This window comes from Rhincodon typus, chromosome 22 (genome assembly GCF_021869965.1).
Source record: "Rhincodon typus isolate 14 chromosome 22, sRhiTyp1.1, whole genome shotgun sequence".
In the NCBI taxonomy this organism is placed as follows: domain Eukaryota; kingdom Metazoa; phylum Chordata; class Chondrichthyes; order Orectolobiformes; family Rhincodontidae; genus Rhincodon; species Rhincodon typus.
In genome coordinates this window covers 36,540-50,730 of record NC_063353.1, presented here as the reverse complement: position 1 = coordinate 50,730, position 14,191 = coordinate 36,540, and the positions used below count along the sequence as shown (strand labels likewise).

The 14,191-nt window shown below is 42.6% G+C and overlaps 1 protein-coding gene across 1 annotated transcript in view; it reads right to left on the bottom strand.

Annotated features, from left to right (window-relative positions):
- Positions 1 to 252: 252 nt before the first annotated feature.
- The window catches only part of LOC125485806 (prosaposin-like), a 39,282-nt gene continuing 25,343 nt past the window's right edge, over positions 253 to 14,191 (bottom strand). Inside the window, exons 2-4 of the mRNA XM_048610549.1 lie at positions 11,662 to 11,792; positions 5,519 to 5,593; positions 253 to 390 (exon numbers count right to left, since the gene is read on the bottom strand). Coding sequence (XP_048466506.1) covers positions 253 to 390; positions 5,519 to 5,593; positions 11,662 to 11,792 — 344 coding nt within the window. The remainder of the gene's footprint in view (positions 391 to 5,518; positions 5,594 to 11,661; positions 11,793 to 14,191) is intronic.

The window sequence follows — 14,191 nt, the reverse complement described above, 5'->3', positions numbered from 1 at the left end:
TACTGTGAGCATCTAGGCACTTTCAAAGTGAGTGAGCACCAAGACAGTAGGTGATCACCCCTGAGATGTAGCTTTATCAGCTAGTTGCCCAGGTACACATGGTGTTCTTGCAGTGACATTGCAATGACAGGTGCTGGTGCACCTCAAAGTACAGCATTAAAGGGCAGAAGGGTATCACAGCTATATAAAAAGCGGGATAAAATGCAGGCACTCCAGGCTTAATCTGTAAAGCTCAAAGTGGCCCATTCATGGTCATGTACATACCACATCTTCCTTGATGAAATCAACTGCTACATGCCAATCGGAATCAACAAATTTGTGGCACTGCTGTTTAAGCTCTTGGTCTTTGATCGTTTCACAACCTTCCTGCAGCACATTTTTCATCTCTTCCTGTAAAAAAATGAGAAACCAGCTGACTGGTACAGGTAAAGGTACAGTGGAGAGGATATGATGTGCAATAGCAAACACATAATAAAGTACATCAAACACAGGCCGCAATGCCAGATATTAGTTTTGCATTTGCAGCTGGACAGCATATATTCCGTCAATCCACATGTAATGGTTTGGTTGGACAGAAATTAAAAATTGCTGATAAGTTACAGATTTTGGCAAAACCTTTGGTCTTGCATTCATGATGAGAATTCACAAGAATGTCAATTTGAGGGCAAGGCCAACATTTATCCAGTATGAGAAGAGCGTGCTGATTGGTTGGCAAGTAGATTCTGGTTAGTAAAGGTGTTGCCATGGAGATCAGGGAAGTTTTTAACCTGCAGGATGGCTTTGACGCATTCATTTTTGGCATCAAGCTTGCACAGGACCCCATTCTTTGTAAGAAAGGACACATGTGCACTGTGCATGACTAACTCAACAAAAGATGATAACTGCCATTCTCTGGTTTAATTCTCAAGGGAATGCCTTGACCTGAACCAAGCTGCTTGGATTAAAATTGAAACAAAGACTGGAAGTTAACTGTCAATCACCACAAACTAGTTAATTCTCCCTGGCAACACATCTACTACTCAGACATCGTGTCTATTGAGTTTCTCTTTTGGATGTTATCTCTCTTTCTCACTTGTTATAGCATCTCCATATTTAAAACCAGCATGAAAGCAGATTGATAGCCACCCAGGAATATCACTGGTATATCACTGCAGTTTAACCACCGAACAGTCTGTAATTTATTAGGGCATAGCCCTAATTGGTTCACAGAATCGATCATGAAACGAGTCCACTGCCTGTTAGCTTGTAGATTAATCCTCATTGATAGGTTTGGAGAAATATTTTTGCACACTGTTTCCTTTTAAATTATGTGGCTTGCCATAGTAATAGCCCTCTGGTGTTGTATTTGGTAGATGAAGGAAAAACCATGTTATCCACCACAAGAAACATGGGTCCTGGTTTCAGTCACATGAAAATGGCAGAAGTGGCTTAATCTTTGAAGCTTACTTTTGAATGCAAGACTTCTCATCTTTGCAGAGGAGTGAAGATGGGTTTAACACAGTGTTCAAGGAGCCAGCTAGGCATCTAAATACCAACTGCCTTCACTGAATGAGATTGCTATAGCACGGAATATGCCTCTCAGTGTGCCAGGTCAAAGAGACAGGACTTGGACCAAGCCCATATCTGTAGAGGGCAGCCTTTGCTTTAGTGCTGAAGTTGTCAGTCCCGATTTCCCGCCTTTCTGGAATTGAAATAGAGTCATGGAGATCTACACCACTGATCAGACCCTTTCATCCAACTCTTCCACATTGACCAGATATCCTAAATTAATCTAGTCCCATTTGCCAGCATTTGGCCCATATCCCTTTAAACCCTTCCTATTCACATCCCAATCCAGATGCCTTTCAAATGTGAAAATTACACCAGCCTCCATCACTTCATCTGGCAACTCACCTCATGCACACAACACCTTCTGCATGGAAAATTTCCCCCTTTGGTCCCTTTTAAATCTTTCCCTTTTCACCTTAAACCTATGCTCTCTAATTTTGGACCCCCAAACTCTGGAGAAAAGACATTGACTATTTACCTTATCCATGCCTGTCATAATTGTATATACTTCCATAAGGTCATCCCTCAGCCTCTGATGCTCCAAGGAATATAGCCCCAGCCTATTTAGCCTCTCCCTACAGCTCAAATCCTCCAATCCTGGCAACATCCTTGTAAATCATTTCTGATCTTTCCTACAGCACAGAGACCAGAATTGAATGCTGTATTCCATAAGTGGCCTAGGTAATGTCCTGTACAGGTGCAACATGACCTCCCAACTCCTATACTCAATACAGTAAAGGCAGGTACCTAACGCCTTTTTCACTACCCTGTCTACTTGCAAATCTACTTTCAAGGATCAATGAACTTGCACTCCAAGGTCTCTTTGTTTGGCAACATTCCCCAGCTCTTTACCATTAAATGTACAAGTTGTAACCTGATTTGCCATACCAAAATGTAGCACCTCACACTTTTGTCTAAATTAAACTCCATTGGCCACTCGTCATCTCATGGGATTGAGGACCCGTTGTGGTTACCTTCTTCATTGTCCACTCTACCACCAATTTTGGTGTCATCTGCAAACTTACTAACCATACCTCCTACATTAACATCCAAATCATTTATATAAATGACAAAAAGCAGTGGACCCAGCACTGACCCATGCAGCATGCCACTGGTCACAGGCCTCCAGTCAGAAAAACAACCCCGCACCACCACCTTTACCTCTTACCTTCAAGGCAGTTTTGTATCAATAACACAGTGTGGAGCTGGAGGATCACAGCAGGCCAGGCAACTTCAGAGGAGGAGGAAAACTGATTTGGAACCCTTCTTCTGAAGAAGAGTCCTGATCTGAAATGTCAGCTTTCCTGCTCCTCTGATGCTGCCTAGCCTGCTGTGTTCCTCCAGCTCCACACTGTGTTATCTCTGACTCCATCATTGGTAGTTCTTATTATCTCTGGTTTTTGTATTGAAGTGGCTAGTTCTCCCTGCATTCCATGTGATCTAACCTTGTTAATCAGTGTACAATACAGAACCTTGTCGATTGCCTTACTGGAGTCCATATAGACAATGTCCACCACTGTGCCTTCATCAATTCTCTTTGTCACTTCTTCAAAAAAACTCAATCAATTCAGCAAGTCACGATTTCCAACATGTAAAAGCTATGTTGATTATACCTAATCAGTCCTTGCCTTTGCAAATACATGTAAATCCTGTCCCTGAGAATCCCCTCCAACAACTTACCCATTGCTGATTGTCAGGGACACTGGTCTATAGTTCCTTGGCTTTTATTTACCATCTTCCTTAAATAATGGTACCACATTAGCCAAGCTCCAGTCTTCTGCTCCTCTCCCATGGCTATCGATGATACAAATATCTCAGCAAGAGGCCAAGTAATCACTTCCCTAGCTTTCCCACACAGTTCTAAGGTACACCTGATCCGGTCCCTGGGATTTATCCACTTTCATATTTTATGATGTCCAGCACCTCCTCCTCTATAATATGGACACTTTTCAAGATATCACTATTTATTTCCCTAAATTCTTTAGCTTCCATATCCTCTCCATGGTAAACACTGATGCAAAATACTCATTTAGTATCTCCCCCATCTCCTGCGGTTCCACACATAGGTGGCCTTGCTGATCTTTAAGGGGCCCTATTCTCTCCGTTGTTACTCCTTTGTCCTTAATGTATTTGTAAAAACCTTTTGGATTCTCCTTAACCCTACTTGCCAAAGCTATATCTCATGGACCCCGTTTGCCCGCCCGATTTCCCTCTTAAGTATACTTCTATTGCCCTTATACTCGTCGAGGGATTCACTCGATCCCTGCTGCCTATATCTTACATATGCTTCCTTCATTAGATTATCCTAATCAAGCCTGTAGAGTCAGGATATGTCCTGTCACTGTGTTCTCGACTGAACAGGCAAGATGTGGGCTATGCTGTCAGAAACCTGCTGCCAAAATGAATGGATTTCAATAGCTATAGTGGCAGATACTGTTAGTTACAGCAATTGAAATTTCAGCCTGTAACTTTGTGCAGGACTTTGAGTGTTGCGTGAGTCATTATTGTTTTGATATTGCAGTACTAGCTGTGGTTGGAATAAAGACACATTTATAATAAATTTTAAATTATAGAGATGTCTATCATTATGACAGGCGTAGACAAGGTAGACAGGAAAGAAACTTTTTCCTTTGTGGAGAGATTAATGACTAAAGATCTTAGATTTAAGTGATTGGGCAGGAGGTTTAGAAGGGCCATGAGGGAAAAATGTTTTCATTTAGAGGGTGATGGGAATCCGGGTGGTAGAGTGGCCTCATGTCTCTGCCTCTGAGCCAGGAGGTATGGGTTCAAATTCTACCTGCTCCAGGGGTGTGCGTTTGAACAAGTTGATAAGTAAATATCTGAAACTAACGGATCGATAACTATGTACAGTAACAAGTAAATGTGCACTGTCAGATAGATGCTGGTGCTATGTGCAACAGCGTGAGCTTTGCAGACATGTGTAAAGTGCTCAGTATAGTGACCTGACAACAATGTCATTGAAGGTAAAGATGAAGTTATATGATAGAATGGTGCTCACTTCTAAAAGACAAACTAAGCTGAGGGACTGAAACAATAGGAAAAAAGAAGATCTACAGTTCAGATAAAAGAAGCTAAGCAAACTGGCCTCACCTCAACGTCAAGTCAAAAACTTAGATGGATGCCCCTCCGTGCACTAGCAAAGATTTACAATGCTTTTCATAGCACTTAGTCATTTTCCACAGAACAGATCCTGACAAATGACAAAAATTGTTTTTAACAGTGCTTGGCTGTCGTCCCCATGAATGTCATCCTGAAGATGACAAGATAATTTTTGGGACCAACTCAGCATTTGCTGAGATCTTTCAGCCGGCCCAATGTCTAGCTTGAAAGGCAAGATAGAATAACTTTGAAAGATGGGAGTAAAGAAGAAAGTGAAAACTTCTACAGTTTGGATTAGCAGCCATGGTAGCAATCCTCAAAAGCTTAGACAGTTCTCTAGAATCAAAGGACCTTCCTAAAGCTTTGAAGTTATCCCCCTCCAAGCCATGGAAGAAACCTTACTGCAACCTACAAAGGCAAAGGTCTCCATTTCTTAGGTATGAAGGATGGATACTGGGAAATGAATTTCGATTAAACCAGCAGTTTTCTAAACACACAATGGGTGCATCTATGGACAGAAATCGTTGTAAATGTCCTTTCATTGTTTTAGAAGAGCATCTATGCAAATAGCACAAAATAATCAATGATCTTCCAGAGTGTAATGGATTGTGAATGAAATGATAATCTGTGGTTATGAAGGTACAATAGAAAACAAGGTATAGTAGACCATAGAACTGACGACAACTGAGGGAAAGTACACAGGGATTCAAAGTTGAAGTGACCAACAAACATGAAGGTGGTGCATCAATTTGTTGGATTTATGAAGTATCCATCAAAGGCCTTTACCAATTTGCAAACTTCCATATATGAACCTCTACACAAGCTGACTGCAAAGAATATTCGGTGGTACCTCTCCAGAACTTTTCTTCATCTTCTCGGAGATAATTTTCATTTTGCTCATACACTTCTCACAATGACTGTCTGTCTGAAAAAGAAAGAAATTTTTGTTTGCGATGAATATCAACCCATTTTGTTTGCAACATACTCATTACATAAATTATCAAAAGCACTTTGATTATTCATCACTTTCCTCAGAATGCTACGAACAAAAGGTAGCTCTTTTGATAGTGAGTGCCGGTGAGCAATTTGACTGCCTTGGTATCACAATCTGAACATGCATATAAAATAAAGAAGGAGGAAAGTACTCCTCTGCAATACCACAACATTTTGGTGTCCTTAAATGGTTTTAAAACAAAAGGGTTACCTTTTGTAGTGCAGTCACTGTTAAGTCCCACATCCTGCAGGCTAACTGGAATGCTGTAAGTGTGTAAAACATTTGCTCGACCGCACCTAGACTCGTGTTTGCAGTCTGAAATCCACATTATAGGAGGGATGTGATAGCACTGCAAAGAGTGCAAAAAAGTAGATTTACTAGGATATTGCCTGGGCTGCAGAGTTTTAGTTATGAACAGAGATTGGATAGACTAAGATTGTTTTCTTTGGAGCAGAGGAGACTGTGAGAGAACATTGTTGAGATGTTAAAATTGTGACAGGTATAGGCAGGGTAGAGAGGAAAGGAACTTTTCTCCTTTGTGGAGAGATCAATGACCATGGGCATAGATTTAAGGGAAGGAGCAGAAGGTTTAGAGGAGTTGTGAGGAAAAGCTTTTTCACCCAAAGGGTGGTGGGGAATCTGGAATTCACCGCCTGTAAGGGTGGTGGTTTTCTGAAACCTCAACATTTAAGTAGTATTTGGATGTGTACAAGGCTTATAAGCCATGGGCCAGGTGTTAAGAAACTGGATGAGAATGGTTAGGTGGTTGCTTTTGACCAGCACATATGTGATGAACCAAAGGGCCTTTTTCTGTGCTGTAGATCTATATAACACTAAGTCTGTAGCTCCTCTTCTCATTGGGACGGAGGACAGTTGGGATAGAGACTGAGATGGTGGTGCATGCAGGACTGTCAGGGCTGGGCTAAGGTCAGTCAGAGCAGCGCTGAGGACAGTGAGCATTGAGGTCTGTCAGAGAGGGACTGAGGTCCTTCAGAGAGGGACTGAGGTACAGTAAAAAGTGACTTAGGCTTGGCTGCACATGAACCGTGTCGAGAGACTGAGTGAATGTTAATGTGTCTGGAGGGAGATAGAGAATAAAGTATTTACTTTTGGCGTTGGAGTTTGTTAGGAACAGAGAGCAAGAGCGGGAAAACTGATCTGGGTAAGTAGTGGGACAGGTTATTTCATTGGTTCCTAGATTATTGTTTGTAGTTGGTAAGGATCACAATGGCAGGAGAACTTGACCCCATGGAATGCTCCTCCTCCAAAATGTGGCAAACCAGGGACACTTTCAGAGTCCATGGCGACCAAGTATGCAGGAAGTGTGTTCAGTCGGATGGACTCACGATGGAGCATCCATGAGGTTGAGAATGCATTAATGCGTTGGTCACACCACTAGTAAGGGCTTCACAGAATGAAACGTATTGGGTAACCAGTGGGAAGACTAGTGAGCGTGGCCAGGTAATGCATGATTTCCCTGTGGCCATCCCCCTCTCAAACAGATCTACCATGTTGGACACTGCTGGGGGCCTCTCAGGGGAAAGCAACAGCAGCATCCGGACCAGTGATATCCTCTGCTGCAGCAGGGAGGGTTGAATCATTTGGCAAGCAGTTGTGATAGGGAATTCTACAGTCAGGGGCACTGGCATTTCCGTGGCCTCAAAAGAGAGTCTAGGATGGTGTGTTGCCCCCCTGGTATCAGGGTAAAGGATGTTGGAGTGGGCACAGGATATTTTGAAGTGGCATGGTAAGCAGCCAGAGGTCGTGGTCTATATTGGTACCAGTGACATAGGCTGAAAAGAGATGAGGTCCTGCAAAGAGAATTTAGGGAGTTAGGTAGGAAGTTGAAAAGCTGGACTTCTAAGGTTGTAATCTTGGGAGTACTCCATGTGTCACATGCTAGTGAGGTCAGAAATTGGAAGATAATACAGTTGAATGCAAGGTTAAGGAGCTGGTGTAGAAGGGACAGCTTTAGATATCTGGATCATTAGAATCTCTTCCATGACAGATGGGACCTGTACATGAAGGACAGGTTGTACTTAAACTGGAATGGCAGCAATATCCTGGCAGGGAGGTTTGCTGGTGCCAATTGGGAGGGATTAAACTAGTGTGGCAAGGGGTGGGAGTAAGAGCAATAAGTGGGCATGTGAAGTGTTTGACTCCAAAAGAGGGGCTAATTCAAGTAAGTCCAGGAGGAAGAATGGGCAGATGAATGAATACGGAGGGACTGGCAGTTTGAAGTGTATTTATTTTAATGCAACGAATATGCAGGATGTATGGGATCCATAGTGACTTGGCCACATGGATACAGAATGGGCTTGCCCATAGAAGGCAGAGAGTAGTGGTGGGAAGTGTGTTTTTCAGGCTTGAGATTCATGACTAGTGGTGTTCTGTAGGGATCTGTACTGGGACCTCTGTTGTCTGTGATATAAATAAATGACTTGGATGAAAATATGGATGGATGGGTTAGTAAGTTTGCAGATGATGCAAAGGTCAGCGGAGTTATGGATAATGTAGAAGGTTGTCAAATGATACAGCAGAATATAGATCAGTTGCAGATATGGGTGGAGAAATGACAGATGGAATTTAATCTGGGTAAGTGTGAGGTGCTGCACTTTGGGAGACCAAATGGTAGGGAAATGTATACAGGACCCTGAACATTATTGATGTACAGAGGGATCTTGGTGTTTATGTCCATAACTCTCTGAAAGTGACCATGCCAGTAGACAGGGTGGTAAAGAAGGCATATGGTGTGTTTGCCTTTATTGGTTAGGAATTAAGTACCAGAGTCAGGGTGGCATGTTGTAGCTTAATAAGACTTTGGTTGGGCCACACTTAGAGTATTGCATTCAGTTCACATTGCAAGAAGGATGTGGAGGATTTGGAGATGGTGCAGAAGATGTTTACTAGGATGCTGCCTTGATTAGAGGGCATGAGCTAGGAGAGGCTGAACAAACTAGGGTTGTTTCCTTTGGAGTGGTGGAAGCTGCGGGGAGACTTGATAGTAGTTTATAAAATTGTGAGATGCATAGATAGGGTTGACGGTCAGAATCGAAATGTCTGAAACTAGGGGGTGTGCATTTAAGGTGAGAAGGGGAAAGTTCAAAGGAGATGTGAGGGGCAAGTTGTTTTACACAAAGCGTGGCAAGAGTCTGGAACACGCTGCCAGGGGTGGTGGTGGAGGCAGATATGACAAATGTGTTTAAGGGGCTTTTAGATAAGCACATGAATATGCAAGGAATGGAAGGATATGGACAAAGGGCAGGCAAAAGGGATAGTTTCATTTGTTGTCATGTTCGGCACATCATTGTGGTCCGAAGAGCCCATTCCTGTGCTGTTATGTTCTATGTTCAGTATCGCAGTTAAGGCAGACAATTTAGAGTATGGATTAGTACATGGGTATACGATGTGGTAGCTATGACAGAAACCTTGATGAAGGAAGGGCAGGTTTGGCAACTCAACATTCCAGAGTTTGGATGTTTCAGACTAGATAGAGACGGATATAAAAGGGGTGGAGCAGTTGTATTACTGATAAGGAGAATGTCACAGTTGTACTAAGAAAGGATATCTTGGCTCGTCCAACGAGGCAACATGCGTAAAATTTAGGAGTAAGAAAATATGCAATCATTATGATACGTTTAGTCTCTATGCCTCCCAACAGCCAGTGGGAATTACAGGAACAGATATGTTAGTAGATCATTGGATGATGTAAAAACAACAGGGGTTGTGGCAGTAGATGATTTTAATATCCCCAATATTGACTGGGACTCCCTTAGAGCCAGGGGCTTAGATGGGGCAGAACTTGTTAGATATATCCAGGAGGAACTCTTGCAACAACATGTAGGCAATCTAACTGGGGAGGGGGTTGTACAAGACCTTGTACTAGGGAATGCACCTGGTCAGGTGATCAAGGTTTCAGTGGGGGAACATTTTGGAACAGTGATCATTAATCGGTAAAAATGGAAAAGGATAACACTGGACCTCAGGTGAAAGTGCCAAACTTGGGGAAGACTAATTACAACTGCGTCAGGCAGAAACTGGAAAAAAAGTTGGATTGGAGGTAGTTTGAATGTAATTGCATGGAATCCAAAGTGAGTTACAAAGTTAAATACAAAATTGCCGGATCGCCAGTGTGTGTGTGTGCATGTCTGTGTGCGCCTGCGTGCGTGCGTGGGGCGTTTCTGACTGGAAGTCTGTGACCAGTGGTGTTCTGCAAGATCAATGCTGGAATCTCTGCTGTTAGTAATATATAAAAATGAGTTGGATAAAAATATCGGTGGTCTGATTGGTAAGTTTGCAGGTGACATGAAAATTGGTAGCGTTGTGGATAATGAGGATGTCTATGAAAGGATACAGAAAGATAAAGATCAGCTGGTAAGTTGGGCAGAGAAAGGGAAGGTGAAGTTTAATCTGGACATGTGTGAGGTGATGTATTTTGGGACATCAATGCAAGAGTAAAGAACAGTAAGTGGCCAGACCCTCCAGAGAACTGATACACAGAAGGATCTTAGGTCCAAATCTACAGCTCCCTTAAAGTGGTAACACAAGCGGATAAGGTGGTAAAGAGGCATACCCATGCTTGCCTTAATTGGCCAGGGCATTGAATATAAAAGTTGGAAAGTCACATTGCAACTGTATAAGACTTTGCTGAGACCATATTTGGAGTACTGTACATATTCTGGTCACCGCACTAGAACATAGAACAGCACAGTACAGGCCCTTTGGCCCAAGATGTGCTGAACTTTTACACTAATCCTAAGGTCTATTTAACCTCCACCCCAACCTTATACTATCCTCCATATGCCTATCTAATAGCCACTCAAATGCCCCTAATGAGGCCAATTCCACTGCCATCTCTGGCAATGCATTCCATGTCCCGACCACTCTGAGTAAAGAAACTACCTCTGACATCTCCCCTATATCTACCTCCACTCACTTTAAAATTATGCCCCATCGTAATAGCTACCTCCACCCTAGGAAAAAGTCTCTGGTTGTCTACTCTATCTAGACCTCTGATCATTTTGTACACCTCTATCAAGTCACCTCTCATCCTTCGTCATTCTAAAGAGAAAAGCCCTAGCTGGTAAATCTCCTCTGCACCTTTTCCAACGCTTCCACATCTTTCCTGCAATGAGGCGACCAGAACTGGACACAATACTCCAGATGTGGCCGAACCAGGCTTTTGTATAGCTGGAGCATAACTTCACGGCTCTTGAACTCAATCCCTCTATTAATGAAAGTTAACACACCATACGCCTTCTTAACAACTCTATCCACCTGGGTGGCAGCTTTCAGGGAACTGTGGACATGAACCCCAAGATCCCTCTGCTCCTCCACACCGCCAAGAATCTTTCCGTTAACCCTGTATTCTGCTTTCAAGTTTGTCCTTCCAAAATGAATCACCTCACACTTTTCAGGGTTAAACTCCATCTGCCACTTCTCAGCCCAGCTCTGCATCCTATCAATGTCCCTTTGTAACCTAGAACAGCCCTCTGCACTATCCACAACTCGAACCACCTTCGTATCGTCCACGAACTTACTAATCCACCCTTCCACTCCTTCATCCAAATCGTTTACAAAAATCACAAATAGAAGAGGACCCAGAACAGATCCTTGTGGTACACCACTTGTAACTGAGCACTATGTTGAATATTTTCCGTTCACTACCACTCTTTGTCTTCTAAGGGTCAGCCAATTTTGAATCCAATCTGCCACATTTCCCCCTATCCCATGCCTCCTTACCTTCTGCATGAGCCTACCATGGGGAACCTTATCAAACGCCTTACTTAAATCCATGTATACTACACCCACTGCTCAACCTGCTAGTTGACCCCAAGGGTTTCGAATAAAGTATTCCTGACCAATATCTCACTTACTGAAACATAGGATAAAATTATGATATGGTCTCTCTTCCCTAAAACAAGGAGCTTCATTTTGTTTGGTACACAGTTCATTCTCTTGCTCTTGTTTGGCAGGGATGTTAACTTGATGTTACTTACCACTTTAGGCTGGCTCCATTCATTATTCACACATTCTTGCAACACATTGCACTTTGAGGCTGTCAACAGGTTCTCACACTTGTTGCTGACCTGAGTGCAGTAATCGCTCTTCGGTTCAAAACTGGCCAGAGCTGACAGACAAAAACAGAGAGTTACTCCCATCGCCCAATGCGAGTTCTAATATCAATTCACTCCCATTCCCAATTCAATTTCGTTCACTCCCACTTCAAACCCATTGACTTCAGAGGTAAAATCAAATCAGTAGTCTCAAACTGGAATCACTAGACAACAATAATGAGCAGGAGCTGCTCTTTGGTTTTTCCCACCTTAGCCCTTGGATTTGGATGCCTGTGTCCATATTCATGTTGACTGTTGGTGATGGATCTGAACGAGAAACCTTATTTCATTTTCCCTCCTGATGCTGCCTGGATTGATTTGCGCTTCTAGCATTTGCTACTTGCTGCCATAATTAAATAAATGCCAAATAAATATCTCAAAACAGATTGAGGGTCTAATCTTCTTGCCTGTAGGGCCTGAATCCTTCATGGTAACTTCAGCCAGTGTGGGAATTTGTTACTGCATTAAACCAGCCAGCCAGCCAACTCAACCCCAAAGACAGTTGGTCAATGGATGTGCAAAATGTAAAAATACAGTGAATGCTGGAAACCTGCATTAAAAGTAAACACACTGTTAAATTGATTAACATAAGTAAATATTCTGACACTCGAGAACAGCAGGACAAATTAATGAGTAGAAGATTTTTCCTAGAGGCAAGACCCACAGTCCTGCTTACCTCCAGGAGCCCCAAATTGCAGATGCTCACTCAGTGATGTAGCTGCGGTCAGGTACAGATAAAACAAAAAGCTGGGTTAGTGCATACTGTTTGCTGCTTCTAAGTGTTCGCAGTACCAGCATGTTAAAATTAAGAGGGCTTCCTTTATTTCAAATAGCGCAAAATGAAAAGGAAGCATGTACTAGAAAGTTCAGCTAAACTAGAATCAGGTAGCCATAAGATTGTTGGAGAGTATTTGCCTTGAAACATTGCTCAGGCCTTTTCTTGAGAGTGAATGACTTCCTTGCCAATCTGAAGATTGCTGGCTTCCCCCTTCCACATCAGAGGACAACTTTCACTCATGAACTTCTTCATTTTGCATAAGATTGTGGAAGGCTTCATACAACATGATACGTGACAATCTCTCCGGGATGTACCGACTGTGTGTTCCGAACATTCCAAACTTATTTTGCAGAAGCCCTCGTGGTCTGCTTGGCTTTGGTGGAAGATTGTGTTACATTGCTCTTCTCCTTGGCCTCAGTGAGAATTCCCAACAGATGTTATCAGCTCTTGTTACCCCAGTGGACAGCCCTGTATGCAGAGAGAAACCCACAAAAAATTCCAGGCATCTGAGAGTGCTACAAAATGTAGGTATTCTGACATTTCCTGGACATTGTGTTCATACCTAGAATTTTGGGTGATGTGGTTACAGATAGACAATCTGCACATTTAGAGGATTGAACCTTTTCTGATTGACAAAGACACCTAAATGTTGTCAAAGTGCTCCGAAATCAATGCAGATGCATTTGATGACATCTTTGACACGTTGATAAAAATCTGCTATGAGATCAAAGCTGACTGCCATGCTTGCCTGACTCCCTACATCCACAGGGAAGCACACAAGTCAATGCACTTCAGTGAAGTGATTTCCTGGATATTTTTACGACCAGATGCTTCTATAAGTTGCAGAGATCCTGGTGGTTCTCTGAAGTGATCCTGCTGCAAAAGAAAAGCTCAAAGCCACTGTTACTTGTAAGGCACGGGGATGGGAAAACCTCCCATATTACAGTCACATGTTGTGATGACAGCTAGCTGTCTTAAACATTCTGTTTTGTTCTGAGAGCTGTACAAAAGTAAAACACTTCCAACTGAGTGAAGTAGAAATTCAGAAACAGCAACACAGTCTCAGGTTCTTTGTGGAGTTAGTATGTGTTAGCAAAGACATTGGAGGAATACTATTTCTGGTCTCTCTACCTTCCCATAACATTGGCAACTATCTTATGAATTCCTGGCCCATGTGTAATTATTAGCAGTACACAGAATACCATCTTGTATGAACTCTGAATTGAATGAATGTGGAAAAGTAAGCCCACAGCTCAGAATCCAAGTATGATTATCACCTTCTGAAGAACCTAAGAATGCCAAAAAAGTCAGGAAAAGAATCAAACTTAATATGGATTCCCAGATCATTCAAGAGCACTGTGCACATAGAGCTGGTTTATCAAATTATCATGCTTGTAATGTTACAGCTGGGTGAAGAATTGTTAACTTCGTGTTTGAGGGGAGATTTTGGCAGCCTAGGTTTCACATTTCAGATTTGTCCTAGTGCTGAGGAAATGATGGATAGGTAAGAGAATATGGACAGACAGCCCACCTCAGTATTCACCAAATTAAGATGAAACACATCCATGCCGCTGAGGACACAAAGTGGGAATATTTGTGATCACAACCTGTAGAGCAATAGCACAATGGGATAAC